The sequence below is a fragment of the Peromyscus eremicus genome, chromosome 5, assembly GCF_949786415.1.
Source record: "Peromyscus eremicus chromosome 5, PerEre_H2_v1, whole genome shotgun sequence".
Lineage (NCBI taxonomy): Eukaryota > Metazoa > Chordata > Mammalia > Rodentia > Cricetidae > Peromyscus > Peromyscus eremicus.
Window position 1 is genome coordinate 28685621 of NC_081420.1, and position 15480 is coordinate 28701100.

General features: G+C 39.8%; 1 protein-coding gene across 5 annotated transcripts in view; it reads right to left on the reverse strand.

The window, feature by feature from the left end:
- Window positions 1-5111: 5111 nt before the first annotated feature.
- Window positions 5112-15480, reverse strand: part of Prpf4b (pre-mRNA processing factor 4B) — a 32346-nt gene continuing 21977 nt past the window's right edge. The window contains exons 12-17 of one of the 5 annotated variants that reach the window (XM_059263186.1): window positions 12131-12245; window positions 11366-11517; window positions 10795-10881; window positions 7922-9811; window positions 7112-7157; window positions 5112-5294 (exon numbers count right to left, since the gene is read on the reverse strand). In XM_059263186.1, coding sequence (XP_059119169.1) covers window positions 9608-9811; window positions 10795-10881; window positions 11366-11517; window positions 12131-12245 — 558 coding nt within the window. In that variant the 3' untranslated portion in view covers window positions 5112-5294; window positions 7112-7157; window positions 7922-9607. Of the gene's footprint in view, window positions 5295-7111; window positions 7158-7493; window positions 9812-10794; window positions 10882-11365; window positions 11518-11876; window positions 12038-12130; window positions 12246-15480 lie in introns of those variants that run through there. The other 4 variants (XM_059263187.1, XM_059263185.1, XM_059263188.1 and 1 more) reach the window with 4 other exon arrangements.

The following is a 15480-nucleotide window of genomic DNA, read 5'->3' on the forward strand; positions in this document are numbered from 1 at the left end:
GGGAGCCAAGGAATATCACAAAGTCACACTGCACAACAAACCTCACATAAGAGATTGGGAAAAACACAGGAGGGTGGCTGCCTCTGCTCGAGAGAAGCATCCCAGAACTGAGCAGGAGGCAGGCTTTATACAGGGTTTCTTGGGGGCAGAACTTTCTAGGGTGGCCTAGGATTGGTGGGATTTTATTGCCTGATCTTGGGGCAAGCTCAGGGATTGGGATTTTGTAGCCTGATCTTGGGCTTTTAACTCTGTAGGGTGGAGCTTTGCCACCTGCATCTCAAGGGACTGGGTCCAGCCATTATGGCGCTTAGAGCGTTCTGTGGGCAGAGCCTGGTGGTTGGAGGTTCTCAGGGGTGAGGAATGTAGGCCACTTGAGTGGCCAGGCCCCACCCCCCACGCCACCCCCGTTTTTGTTTACTGTTGATAAATAATCAGGAGTTGGAAAAGGGTGTGACATTATCATTACTTCCTGCTGAATGGGGACATTAAAGACCTTGGGCAGCTTGGTCGTCACCATCAGGGTAATATCAGGGAGTTGCAGGCCTCTGGCTCCACAGGCAAGGACCAGTAATCCGACAGTAGCAACTGATTAAAAGTCTGGTTAGAAATCTTTTGGATCTGCTAGAAAGGGTAGGACTTGAACCACTCGTTTGTCATTCTGTGCCACTATAACCCTGTGATGAAGTCAGCAAGGGTTCTTCACTGGGTACCATCCCTAGTTTTGGAAAAAGGAACACCAGCACACATGTCCCAGACCACCCAGTGGTAAACTTGAAACATTGTAAATGTTTGGGCATAGAGGCTGTGTGGTAGATTAAGCGTTAAGGTATTATTGCAATCTGTGGAATCCAGTGTGCCCACAAAGCATGTTCCTGAGGAGTTAAAGCAGACTGTAATACCAAAGAGAGGGGTGTGGGACCCCCATCCCGATGGGGGTACAGCAGCTAAGATGGCAGCCAGTCATATGTGTCCTTTAAGATTACCTATGTATAGATTTTGTTTGTTTGTTTACTTTTTGTTTTTTGGAGACAGGGTTTCTCTGTGTAGTTTTGGTGCCTGTCCTGGATCTTGCTCTGTAGACCAGGCTGACCTCGAACTCACAGAGGTCTGCCTGGCTCTGCCTTCTGAGTGCTGAGATTAAAGGCGTGTGCCACCACTGCCCGGCCTATGTATAGATTTTTAAGTATCAACCCTGGTGTTATGAATTTTAAGTTAATTCTTGTTAAAGACTTTACAGATTTTTAATTATACACAGTATGCTTGCAAATCTTGAGGTACAGAAAGTTTACACAAGAGTCTTACAAATCTTGAGATAAGATTTATACGTTAGCAAAAATTAAGAATTAAACCAAAACCAAGAGTAGCATCAGTCCCCACTGGGAGCAGTCTATCCCTTTGTTTTGTTTTGCTCTTTCTCTGTCACATAGTCAGGTGGCTTGCTTGACCTGGGACAGAGATTTTGGAGGAAACCTTTTAACAAGCATGCTTGGGTCTAGAGGAGAGAAGCCATACCCCAATTCCAGAGCCAGCTTTTAACTGAAATGGGACAGCATAAAACAGTCTAATGCCACTCATACCTAAAAGACACCTGAATCCCTGTAAAACTGAATCTAGTAAGCTGAGAACAAAGAAGGTTTAGAGATGGGAAGTTTCTGACCCCTGACTATAGAGGGCAGATGCCGCAGGAGGGAGCTGAGACGTACCAGCCAGCGAGGAGTAAGGAGTATGCATGTACTGGGTGTGTTCAAGCTGCAGCTGGCCTACTCCTTTGCTTTCTCCTCCTCCTGATCAGTCAGGCTCATGGCTTTCTCTTTGCAACCAACTTGCAGATCCATCAATGGTAAGTTATAAGACATAACATTTAAAATGGGGGGTGGGGAACCAAACAAAAACAAACAGGGCTTGGAGTGGAGAAAAGAGAAAGTCTGACCTTATGGATGGGGAATCTCTTTCCATTTCCCCAATTGCTTGATGTATGTGTAAAGGTCCAAGTAATATTGGAATCTATAGTGAGTGCTGTCTCAGTGCGGCTCAGACCACCAGGAGGAGCACAGGCACCAGGAGCACCATCTGAGTCACAGCTCAATGTGTTACAGCTCTGAAGGGAAAGGTATCCTGGCAGTCAGAAGCCAAGGAATACCACAAAGTCACACCACACACCAAACCCCACGCAATTTTTTTTTTGGAAAAACCACAGGATGGCTGCCTATGCTCCAGAGAGAAGCAGCCCAGAACTAAGCAGGAGGCAGGCTTTATATAGGGTTTCTTGGGGTGGAGCTTTTCAGGGTAGCCTGGGATTGGTGGGATTTTGTGGCCTGATCTTGGGGCAAGCTAAGGGATTGGTGGGATTTCAAGCTCCACTTGGCTGCTTGCATCTGGAGGGGCTGGATCCAGCTGTTCTGGACATTAGAGATTTCGGGGGGGGGGGGGGGGGTGAGGCCTGACAGTTGGAGGTCCTCTGGGGCTGGGGCTGGTCTCTCACTTGCACCTTGAGGGACTTACACTTCCTAACCTCAGCACTTTTCCCCTTTCCTTCCTCATCTCCACAAACCTCTCTTTCCAGCCTTCCAGCATTTGTTTGGCTCTACAGAGCGGTTATTTGGGGGCTGAGACGGCCTGATTACTTCAGTTTGATTCCTGGAACCCCCATTTGAAGGAGAGAACCTGGAAGTCCTCTGACGCCACATGGGCATTCCAACAATAGCAGCAACAGCAATGATAGAAGTCACTTTGCTTAGTCAACATGCCAGATCCTCACAGACATAGTGGTCCAGCATTTTGATACTGACACCTACCCTTGGCTGCAGCCTGAAGGCCATACATTGGACTTGCTGGAAAGTTCCCACTTCCCTGGCCCTTCTGTCTTAGACATGAAAATATATCACTTTTCTTTAAAGCCCAAGTATAGGCCTATGTGTGAAATAACCTTTTCTACATAGACTTTATAGCTTTAAAATACTGCAGGAAAATTGACGATCACAGTCCACAGAGCAACCAAAAATACTTGGTTGCTAAAAACTCTCCCCCACCAGGCTCTGGATGCTTGTATTAGCTCTGATGCATAGAAACTGCACAGCTAAAACTTAACTCACGAACTGTCAAGAGACATGATATTTACTGAACCTAAGAATAAGGAAAAGAAGTAGAGTCCTGGCTTCAGCTGCAAGCCTCCTGAAGGAGAAGCTTGGGGAGTGGGATCCATGAATATGTTCTATTATCATCCAAGCAACTTGAGAAATGTGAACGTTTGATGTAATGATATTGCATCAAGGTCAGGATGTCTGTGAGGAGGGGTATTGTGCTGTGATTTTAAGTAGATGTTTGATAAATTCCAATTAGTGCTTTTTTTTTTTTTTTTTTTTGGTTTTTCGAGATAGGGTTTCTCTGTGTAGCTTTGTGCCTTTCCTGGAACTCACTTTGTAGCCCAGGCTGGCCTTGAACTCATAGAGATCCACCTGCCTCTGCCTCCCAAGTGCTGGGATTAAAGGTGCACCACCACCGCCTGGCCCCAATTAGCTTTTCTAAACATTGAAAAGTAACACATAATTAGTACTTCAGATACTACCAAAGACACCAAATGAAGTAAAAGGCATACCTCACCTCCTACACATTGCTATATGTAAATACAGCTCATTTCTTTGTGTATTATTTTCCTAAATGAATTCCTAAATGATTCCAAGGAATCCTGGAACTAGGATGGGTGATTCAAACTTATGCTGAAGTTAGCTGTTGCTTGTTTGTATTTACTATTTACCATTAGTCAAGGATAAGGTTCAAATAGTTTTTTTTAAATGCAGGCCACAGGTCACAGAAAGCATGCCTAGTTTTTAGGTTAATGTCAAAGAATTTTCTGTAACAATTATTATTCAAAGATGCTTAGTAACAATCCTTCATAGAATGAAAAAAATAAAGACATTTTCACTCATTTCCTGAGTCCCATCTATCTTGACTCTTATCAGTCCTGAACCTTTACTACTAGTGCTTTTATTCATTGTTTTACCTTTAGTTACCTGGCCTTCATTCCCTCACTTTTAGGTTCATAATATAATCTGTATAAGATCTTTAGGAATCAACATGCCTGTTTTATCTATTATCTCATCCTGATATTTGTTATGAAATCGACAAATGGTAATCACGGACTTGGTACCATGACAGCAACAGCTTATTTTGAGAATTCGAACCCAAATCCTGTGGAATTACAGCTCTAACATTTAGACAGTTCTTCATCTCTCTACTTCACTTTTGGGACCTACCTGCAAAGGAGATGGTAAACATCACAAGGGTTAGGTTAATGAGATCCAACCAGGCTAGCTTCAACTCTACCTGCCACTTAACTAGTTAACCCAGCTAAGATCAACACACTCTTCCACAACTCCAATCCTGTTTTGCATGTGCTACAGACTCATACTTGTTGCATATACCTTGTTTTTAAAAGCTATAAATGTTTCCTTAAATGAGTGAGCAGAATTGAGGGGTAAGAAGGTCTAATAGGTCTAGCTTTCACACTGCAATGAACCAAGGAATGAAACTCATTAAGAGAAAACCAGAGAAGGAACATGCATATAACACCCTGGTATTCTGTACCTAATATTCTGATCACATTTTCACATTTGTGAGTAAAATCAGCCTACTTTCTAAGCCTACAGGTTTTAAGTTGGACATTCCCCTCCGTATCTTCCCATCATTATGACTCACAGGGTACATTTAAGTCTCCTAAGAACTTTGTGCATAAGGTTCATGTGTGTGCATACATGTGAAGGCCAAAATCTGATGCTGGCTGTCTATGTCACTATATCTGAGGCAGCGTCTGATTCTGTAAGACAGTCTGGCTAGCAAGTCCAGAGTACCCCATTTCTGTTCTCTCAACACTGGGTTACAGGCAAAAACCACAGCGCCCAGCTTTTATGTGGGTCCTCATGCTCGCAAGGCAAACACTTTACTGACTAAGCCATTTCCCTAGGCTCCTCTTCTGAGAGTTTGTTAGGTAAAGATTCCCATTTAACTTTAATGAACAAGTCCCTAGTCACAATGGAGCAGAGGTTCTTTTGAAAACACATCTACCACTAGTGAAACAGGCATGGTGTCTATAAAGAAAATGCCAGTAGACAATATGGTAGCAACAGGCACACTTTATTAAACTTCCTATTAAGTTGTTGGGGATCATTTGCTGCTACAGCCCAAGTTATAACTCGAATGGTATCACGGACAATTAGGATACACATCAAGCATTTTCTGAGAGCAGCTTCTGTATCTTGATCACTAAATGGAATGGTTCTTCAGAACAGTCCCTTACCCTATATACAGAAGAAGAGAAAGTAAGGATGCCACAGTGGTATTTCAATGTAACCAACAAAACAAAAACAAAACACATTTTATAGTCAACTTTGCATACATCATTGACATGTAAAAATTACAAATGAATTTGCAGTGAACATTTGTATAAGAACATTGCATGTAGGAGAATAAATTCATGTTGAATATATTATGGCCACAGAACAATACTAAAAAACATTAGAGTCCAACTGCTAATGGTGTCGTAAGAAAGGAAATATACTACATAATCACATCTCACTATATAATCTCATCCCCTAAATGCCTAACCTAAATTTTAATACATGTGATTCTTTTGTTTCATTTCAGAGTCTATTTTTATCTAGGTAGGTAGAGCAGACTAGAAGAAATGCAAACCTAGGGCCAAAATGAGAATACTACATTTCACTAAATCTGCTATACAATAAAATATGTATTTTCTATTCCAAAAATGTCCTGAGTATTTAGTTTCATTAGAAAAAAAAGGTGGTAACTGCAATGGCAACATATAAACCACATTATTATTATTATTTTAAACAAAATAGCTGAAAAAGTAGCCACTGGGAATGAAGAAACAGAATGCTGTTATGTTAATCAGGACTTCAGTGTATATACAAATACGGGGAGGTTGCTGTTTATAATGCTGCTCCTGTTCAGAACCGTTGAACTTGAGGGAGTTTCTGATGGTCCCTGAGAACAAAGTCTGGCAAGAGACCTAACATCTATAATGGATGCTTCCTGACTGTCTTTCCCTCCTCTAACCTTAGATGATCACATTATACTTAAGAGTTTTCTGGACACTCTTCAAGGTGTGTGCATACACTGCCCAGAATAAGGGTTTTAATGTTAGAAGATCTTTGGATTAACTGCCCATGTATAATGATTACATGAACATCCATGTATCTTGGTATTCTTTACTTCCTAAAAAACAAAACAAAACTTGGCTTTAAAATTTTTCTAAAAGACAAAATAGTTTTATGAACCTCAAGTCTGATAATCACTTGTCATTTTTTCCGTAAAGCATGAAAGCCTAAAGTTCAAGACATTTATGTGAAAACTATTCAGCTATTCAGAAACATGAACACAGATCTGTTAAATAGGATCATTCAGCAAATGACCTCAACCTGACAGAGGTCCTAAACAACTGCAAACTTCCACCTCAGCAAAGTCACCACCAGCTCAAGTAGAATGAAGTGTGTACCTAATCCAGTTTACAGAGTTCCTTCGGGAACAGCACCCCCTTCATCACCTCCCCCAAGTCTGCTATTACTATTTTAAGTCTCTGGTATTAAAAAGCTGGTCACAAAGGACTAAGAGAAAGAACAGCTATTAAAGGAGTCAAACAGCATATTAAAATCTTAGACTATTCATACAATTTCAGTACCAGCTTAAGCTAAAGAATTAAAAGGGAAGGGGGCGCTCATAAAGGCCAGGTAGGCCTTGAATTCCAAATCTTTCTCGCTCCACTTTCCCCAGTGCTGACATTACAGGTGTGGCCACCACACCCAACTTGAAGATGACTTTCAAATGTACACTAACTTGGCAGCTTTTGTTTTCTTAGTGATCTTTGGGACCTAATCCTGACAAACACGCAATGTGGGCTTTTATATGACTAACCCTGATTTTTATTTAGAGGAAGGGAGTAGCTGCAGCACACGTGATAAAACAAGCACTTTACAGATGAGCACGACAGCACTACTACTCTAAGTACCACAGCAATCAAACCCAGATTATAATGCTGAAACTAAAAAGTAAACACACACTAAATGAGAACTGAAAAGATCGTTTATGAGACAGAAACCTTGGCTCATGTCTTCCGGCTGTCGTCATCTTCCACTGAGCTGCACCTAAAACACAAAGAACAAGTAACAAGCAACTTTGTTTTTTTAAAGAGCAGGCAATAGCTTTGAAGGCATAAGATGAATTGTTTCTAGTGGAAATTAACTTTTTAAAATAACTATACAACGATGCCATGAAAAGCACCAGAAGCAAAGCATTAACTACTGAGTGAAAACAACTACAAAAGACTTGAATATGCAGCATACCAGCACCAAAATAAAGTCATGGTGGGAAAATCACTACTTAGATCATTAAGGTGGATGCTGCACTGTGACGCCTTATTTAAAAGGCCTCACTCTACCTGCAGATGAAAATCACCTTGTATGTATTTTAGTAAGGCTAACCATGAAGAGACGGTGTAGGTTCATAGGTGGCTTATTATCTCATCTACCACCTTCCTGGCTGTGTAGTTCATTTCATGTCTTTAAATGGAGCATAACCCACCAGGAGAATGCTGCTACTCTGATATTCCATTCTTGAATGCACCAAAATGTGCATGCTTGTTGTAATTAGGTGCCTGGGTGAATAAAAAAATCCCATTTACAATGTAAAAATATTATTTAAACCCCAAAATTTTATTGTTCTCCATAATCCTCAGGGAGACAAGCAGTAAGTTTACTCACTCCCAAACAAAAGATTACATAGGATTTTGAAAATTCTCTTCTACCATATTAAAATACAAATTCCTTTGTGTTGCAAAACCAAGCTGATTTACATGATTTTGTTTTAAATTGTTGCTAAATGTTTATCTACACATGCTGTCAGAAATAACCTTGTTAAGAAGGTGAAGCTGGTGTCTCAGCAAATCAGACCCCTTGGAGAAGGCGTCGAATGGCCTGTGCCCCGTTTTCCTTTTCTCTTTCCGCACCATCAAAAGGAAAAGTGAGAAAATAGCAGAAACATTAGTTAAATCCTGAGTTATACCCCATAACCTACAGGAATAACCTCACTACACTGAAAGCTGACAAAATTTGCAGGACTTTTTAACTGGATGAAGTAATTAAGACCCTAATTATTAAGAAAAATTTAAAAATCAGGCTAGACTGAGTTATATCTTTAGAGATAACACTTTCAGGAGAAAAACAAAGACTTTTTTTTTTTTTTAACTATTTACAGTTTACCTGACTTACCAGCACTGAAGACAAAATCTTTTAAAAATGGCTACAAATGCCTTGTTCACAAAAGACTTTATTATCTAGTGATGCATACTGAGAACATACAGAAATCTGCATGGTCCACTTCCCATGCAGTAGAACAATGTTCACTTTACAGTAAGTGAGTGTCAACTGTTTATGCAATAGACAACACTTTAAAGTCACATTTTAAAGAAAAGCTTCATTTACAAAAGAAATAAAAGGTAAAGAAGCAATTACCGCTTTTAAAAAGCAGCTGCTTTGTTCAAGAGTGGAAGGTTTATGCCTGTATTGAAAGACAACATGATCACAAATAATGCAAACAATGAACAAATGAAAAACACTTTTACCATAAAGCAGTACACTTTCAAAATGACATACAAATAGTTAAAAATCTCATTATGTTGTCTATCTTTTAAATATGAGGACTTTCAGAAGGAGGCCTCAACATTTTAATCAGTAAATGAAAACTATGCAGTTTCTATGTCACTAAGAACTGTATTTAACAAAATGTATATAAAGTCTATAGCAAGTTGATTAAAAAAAAAAAGTAAAGTTAATAAGAAACAGTACACTGAAGGCGCTCTACCCATCAAGCGCATACGCTTCCAATTTTAAATGTGATGAACAGAACAGAAACTGTAACTATGCCACAGTTGCGATGCCAAAAAATAAAACAAGATCAGTTATCACACATGCAGGAAATTCTGCCACAAAGCTATCCCTCATTTTCAATTATTCCAATAAAATAACATCTTAAAACACTGGTGATGTTGATGGTTTAGCTTACCTTCAGTGTACTGAATGTTGTACACAACCTGCTTTAAAAGAGGAGACATCCCTGCAGGCAGGCTCAAGAAGGAACAGACTCCCTTCGGCACTGACTACACCAAGGGCATGCTGCTGTGGCCTGCACACACACACCTAGGAAAACGTGAATATAAACAGCATTTATGCTGGCCATTGTATCTGAAGACCAAAATGAAGCCAAGTCTGCTAAAAACAAATCAACCACCCAGCATTGCTACTCATAACAGATGCTTTTGTCTTTTATGTGAACTGCAACCATATACATTAGCACTGTAATTTTGTGCAGTCTTGGCAATTAAAACATTTCTACAGTGAAATTTCACATAAGACACAAAACAGATTAACTAACATTTCTAAAAGAAATATCACCCTTGGTGTTAATTCAAATATATCATGCTTCCTCAAATTTGCTGCAGAAATATTTATAAGTTTATATACATTAATAATAAACTGCTGTGAAATTTCTTCAGTCTTTGTATTTAATTACTCAAACCCTTGGAGTTTCTTCATCTCATTTAAATTTTTTCCTGGATGAATGCATGCTGCAGGGCCTGGTTGATGCTAATTCGCTTAGCCGGGTCCAACATTAGGATCTGGTCCAACAAGTCCTTTAGCTGGTGTACTTTTTTACGTTGATCTTCAGGAAGTCGCTGGCACCCAATCAAGTCAGCCAACAGGTCCTTAGTTGGATTAATGGTGCTCATGACAGTAACTTTCTCCTAAAAATAATTTTTACAATGCATAGCTCTAAATAGGTTACATGTATGTAAATGTAAATCAGACTTTGTTTGTCTATCAAAATATTAATTATATTAATATATAAACAAAAATCAATCATGGTTTTTCTGTAGTTTTATCCTGCACAGCTTTTCAAGGAGCAATCAAGAAACTTTAATGGAAAAGACCCCCAATTAGCCATGAAAACGCAGTGAGTATCTGCTGCCTGAACTGTGCTCTTTCTGGTCTTACTTTCAATGGCAAGAGACAGTCTGAACCAGGTCAATACCAGGACATGTTAGTGCTCTGACAAAGCAAGAGCTCAGTATTACAGATCAAAAATCAGCTAACTATTACTTCACTCTATAGATTTTTAGAAAGGCTGATATGGAAAATCAATTTCAGCAATACTGGATACTAGTGTGTTTAGGAGAGGAAGTAACTCAGGATATGATTCAGCTCATGGAAGTCTGTGAGCAAAGGCACCACGGTCTGCCTAAGCCAGTGTGCTTCTGGCCAAGAGTGGACTCGCAGGGAGAAGAAAAATGCCGAAGGAGGCAGAGTTCATGGAGAACTCGGCTTGTAACTCTGTAATACTCAAAATATAGAGAGTGCCCTCCAACAGCAACATAGAAGACACATGGAAGCCAGATCAAGGGATCTAAGTGAGAGGTGGCAAGGGCCTAAATATGAACTATTATCACCTTAGAGAAATGTTTTAAGTCCCTTCACTGTTTCCATAGCCTGATGTGCTTTATTCAGGAATTATTAGCAAAAAGGAATGGCATATTTTGTTGTCATTTTAAAGATAATCACAACTCGACGCACCACACAGAACTCAATTCATGGATAATAAAGCACACAGCATCAGGGATTTAGTGCAGTGGTAGAGCACTTACCTAATCAATGTGAAACCCCATCTCGATCCCCACATTGAAAAGACAAAATAGCAATTACTACTATAGCACACTTAAGCCAGACTTACCCTCTCTGTTACTTTATCAACCTCTATGTACATGAAGTTCAGATTTTGGTCAAAATGTTGGTCTTTGAATACACCTTTCCGAATCATCTACAAAATAGGGGGAGAAAGACTTTAAAACTACTACAAAGCAGCCTGGCACACTACCAACTCTATGTAATAAATCACACCAACATATTATTTAAGACTCTCTTGCTGAGCCCTTGCACCCAGAACCAAGAGCGCTAGGAAGTCTGCCATGCTTAGCTACCTTCTCTTCTGCCCAGCACATTCTCTTCCATGCTAACTAACTCATGTGCCGCTCTTTCCACTCTGTCTCTTTCATTCACTGTCTCATGGTTGCAATTCTTTCTCATCAGTAAGGGTGTCCTCCTCCTGTTAGTAAAAAGGGAGTTCCCTTTGATAGCTCTCGGCTGATTAGAACCGTTAACTGGAAGCCCAAAACAAGAAAGGAGCTAAGGCGTCACAAAAGCCACCCACCCACGTAAATCTCTGAGAGCTTTGCTTTACAAGCTACAGTCTAGGTGACAAAGTGTTAGGAGTCTCTAAGTCTATAGGAAGGAACTTCACTTACTTTATTTGGCATCTTTCCTTTGAGGTCCATTGCGAGCTTCAACATATGGTTATTAGTTTTGCCAGGAAATAAGATTTTTCCAGTATAGAGTTCATATAAGGTGCAACCTACAGACCACATATCGATACCATAGTCATAGCTTTTACCTATAACTGAAAACAAAATGGAGGTTTTAGCACATGAGGATAAGAATGAATGACTCCTTAACTTTTATTTTCAGTAATGGGGCACTACACCTTAGCTTGGACTAACCACATCCATAATGTCTCAGTTTAGTTTCATGTTCTTTCCCACTAATTCTTAAGAGAGATACTTTAAAAAAACAAAACAAGAAACAAAAAGAGCAAAACAAAAAATGCCAACAGGTTTAAAAACAGGGGCAGGAGAGGAACTGGATGCCTTCCTTCTCTTTGACCTTTCACCTTTGCTGGAGGTGCTAGTCAACCTCAACCCAGGCAAGAGGAAGAGAAAACCAAAGGTCCCACACAATCCATAAACGTGATAATCAGACCTTGATCAATCAAGAGCAGTCTTCTAAAGTCGAGGTTTTCCACAACTGTTTTGCTACTCTTGCTCGACATGATCAAGACTCCTGTCACAACTACCTTCATTCCACCTGAGGAGGATGAACTTGCTATGGTTCCCTTCCTCATGAATGAACTCGTGCAGCTGCTGAAGTGCGATGGAAAACAGTGCTTAGACATGACACACGCTGCTTCCACCACAGAGGATGGCCCAGGTCCAAGAACACGCTGAGAAACTTACTGATCTCCGGAGCACGGTAAAATCTACTGACAAGGTAAGGTGTTATGTCGTTATCTGCAACGTGCGAAGCCGATCCAAAATCGCAAAGCTTTAAAATGGTTTTGGATTCATTAACCTGCAAGACAGTTTTCAAGGAAATTCAATTCATGCCAGGAATAATTAGGCAAATTAAAATTGTCTTTTTAAATTTATATTAATTTCAATACTGAGAACAAAAATCACTCATTTAAAAATTCCTTTTGTATTATGCAAGTTCCTAATTATGAAAAGGCGCTCTTAAAAGATTTTATTACAACTAGTAAGACTTTTTTTGTCCAGTAAGAAAACATGGGGGAACACCAGGTACATTTAACTTTACTTAATGATATTTAACATAGAGTTGGGTAATGAGATAAAAAAAAATTCATTTCAAGAGGCAAAGCATTTCTAAGCTTCCCTTGAATACCTAAAGTCAAGTTATTCTCTAAAAGAGCAGGAGAATGTTTATTAGTAGAAAAAAAAATTGATTACTAGTTGCCAGAAAATTACAATGGCAATGAAACTAAATACTAAAATGATTCCTCATCTGGTTACCTGGGTTACATCATCTTAAACTCTGTCATCACTTTATGTATGAAAAATACCAAATCCCTTAAGTATAAAGTATTAGTCAAGAAATGTTAAACGTATCTGACAAAACTGATAAACATGAACTGTATTGGACATCTGTTCTTGTTTCCTTGGTAAATACTTCCACATACACAGTAACAGTGACATCTGCTGAGACAGGCTGGAGCTGCTCCCATGATTGTTGCCACTCATGATCAGAAGCATGTTCAGGATTAACAAGTGAAGATAATTCATACTCCAGAGTCCCTTCCCCCCTTCAAAAGAGACACATACAAATTCCGAGTTGGGACTTGAACTTGGCCTACTATTCCCATCCCCATGACAATTAAGTTTAATGAACTCTAGTACTCTCTGGGGGAGGGGGAGTTATTATCACAAAGTGTAATTAGTGCAACAGACTGGACTGTCACTGGGACCCGCAGAAGTGAGCTATAATAAATAGCTTCTTCCCCACAGCCCAAGACAGTCTCTATGTAGCTCAGGATGGCCTAGAACTCACTTATATAGACCAGGCTGGCCTAGAACTCACAAAGTCTGCCTGCCTCTGCCTCCAAGTGCTGAGACTAAAGGTGTGAGCCACCAAGCTCAGCCAAACACAAATTATTTTGAACTACAACACAATAGGAACACCAATTTTCTTTACTCTGGAGACCAGCAGAAAGTTATCTTAAAATGGTAAACACTTTTTTATATAAAAAACAAAAAATAAAAAACAATCCAGCTACTGAAAAAGGTGTAACACCCAGAAAACACATGGAACCATGTACCAGGGGGAAACTTCTGAGCTGTCTACAATGCATTCAATGGTAGCAGGGCTGTCTACACTCACTCAGATGGTGGGGTTTTTAGCTGGAGTTGGGTATAATGCAGGGCCCTCATATATGCTAAACATACAGTACTGTACCACACCCTCAGCACAGGCCCCCCTTTAGTTTGCTATACAACTTCTAGTCCTTATAAGGAATGCTGTACATAATCAAACTATGGCTAAAAGCACTGGATTGTCAGGAATGAAATCAGTTCTAGGTGTTCTCTTGAGATTTTTTTTTTCCTTTTCAAGAAGGGATATTTAGTTCCCAAATTTCATGTGAAAATCTAAACTAACATTAAAAGGAAAAAAGAGGTGCTAAAAAACAAAAAGCTTGGGCACTGCCAAACATCTTTAACTGCCACAGTAATACAGAGGTATCTGCTATATAATTGTCTTCTAAATTTCAGGTGTTTGTTTGATATGTAATTTTTTTAAAAGACCAATCTGAAGTAAAAAAGTAAGTATAAAGTTGGCTACTGAATTTTATAATCCACTTACAATATATCAACCATTCACCAATTTCTCAGCAATCCCATCCCTAAGTTATATTAGACATACAATATATGATATATAAAACACAAACCAATTATCAAGGTGGAATATGCATTAGTAATGTAACAGATTGAAAGGAATGATTTTAAGACAGATGGTATGTGTGTGCCTTAGTGGGTAAAATGCTGGCTTTACAAGAGGACCAGAGTTCGGGTCCCAAGAACACACACAAGAAGATGAGAGTGGTGGTGGGCACCTGTACTGTCAGCACTAGGATGGTGGACACAGGACACTCCCAGAGACTCCCTGGCTCACTAACCTAGCTAATGCGTGAGCTCAAGATTCAATGAGAGACTGCCTTGAAAAAATAAGGTGGAGAACAATAAAGAAAAGACATTCTATGTTGACCTTTAGCCTCTACGTGCTTACACATGGGCACAGGCACCCTTATGCACAGGTGTACACATCTATCCACCACATGCATGTAATCACACAAAATTGTGACTAAAAAGAGCTCCAGGAGTCATTAAATTTTATGAGATCACAATTTTGAGGATGGTACTGGAGATTGAAGCCAAGGTCTCATGCATTGCTGGGCAAGCACTCTACTCTACTTCTGAGCTGCAATATCCCCTTGCCCAGTCACAATCTCTTTAAGAATTTAGTTCGTCAGCAGGGCAGTGCACGCCTTTAATCCTAGCACTCAGGAGGCAGAGGCAGGCAGATCTGTGTGAGTTCGAGGCCAGCCTGGTCTACAGAGTGAGTTCCAGGAAAGGCGCAAAGCTACACAGAGAAATCCTGTCTCAAAAAAAACAAACAAAATAAAAGAATTTAGTTTGTCACAGCTCAAACATGATCCCAGTAAAGAAAACCTTACATATGTGGCTTTTCCTCTGAGGCACTATTCTAGAAGTGATTTAAAAAAAAAAAAAAAAAAAAGCATGCAATAAAAAACAAACAGGAACAAAACAACAAATAACTGGAGGTGATAAAACTAGATAGATAGTCCAGTTGTTAAGAGCACTACCTTGCACTTCAAGGAGCCAGGGGTGGGGGTGGCATTTGATTCCTAGAACCCATATGGTGGCCCAAAACTGTCTATAATGTCAGTCCCAGGGAATCTGACACCTTCTTCTGCCCTCTGTGGGCACTGTACATACACACACACACACACACACACACACACACACACACACACACACACACCACCTACACATATAAAAGAACAAAAGAAGAAAAAATTAAAAAAGAAAACTTGTGCTGTAGAATACATCACTGGCAGATGATCAAGCAATTCATCAAGTTGTGAATATGCTTCAAACTATGACGACCACAGAAAGGTGAAGAAAGGGGCCAACAAAGGGAAGGTATGCTTGTGCATTAATGCTATCTCCATGATGATGTGTCTCCAAATTTCAAAACATCATAGACATGGTGA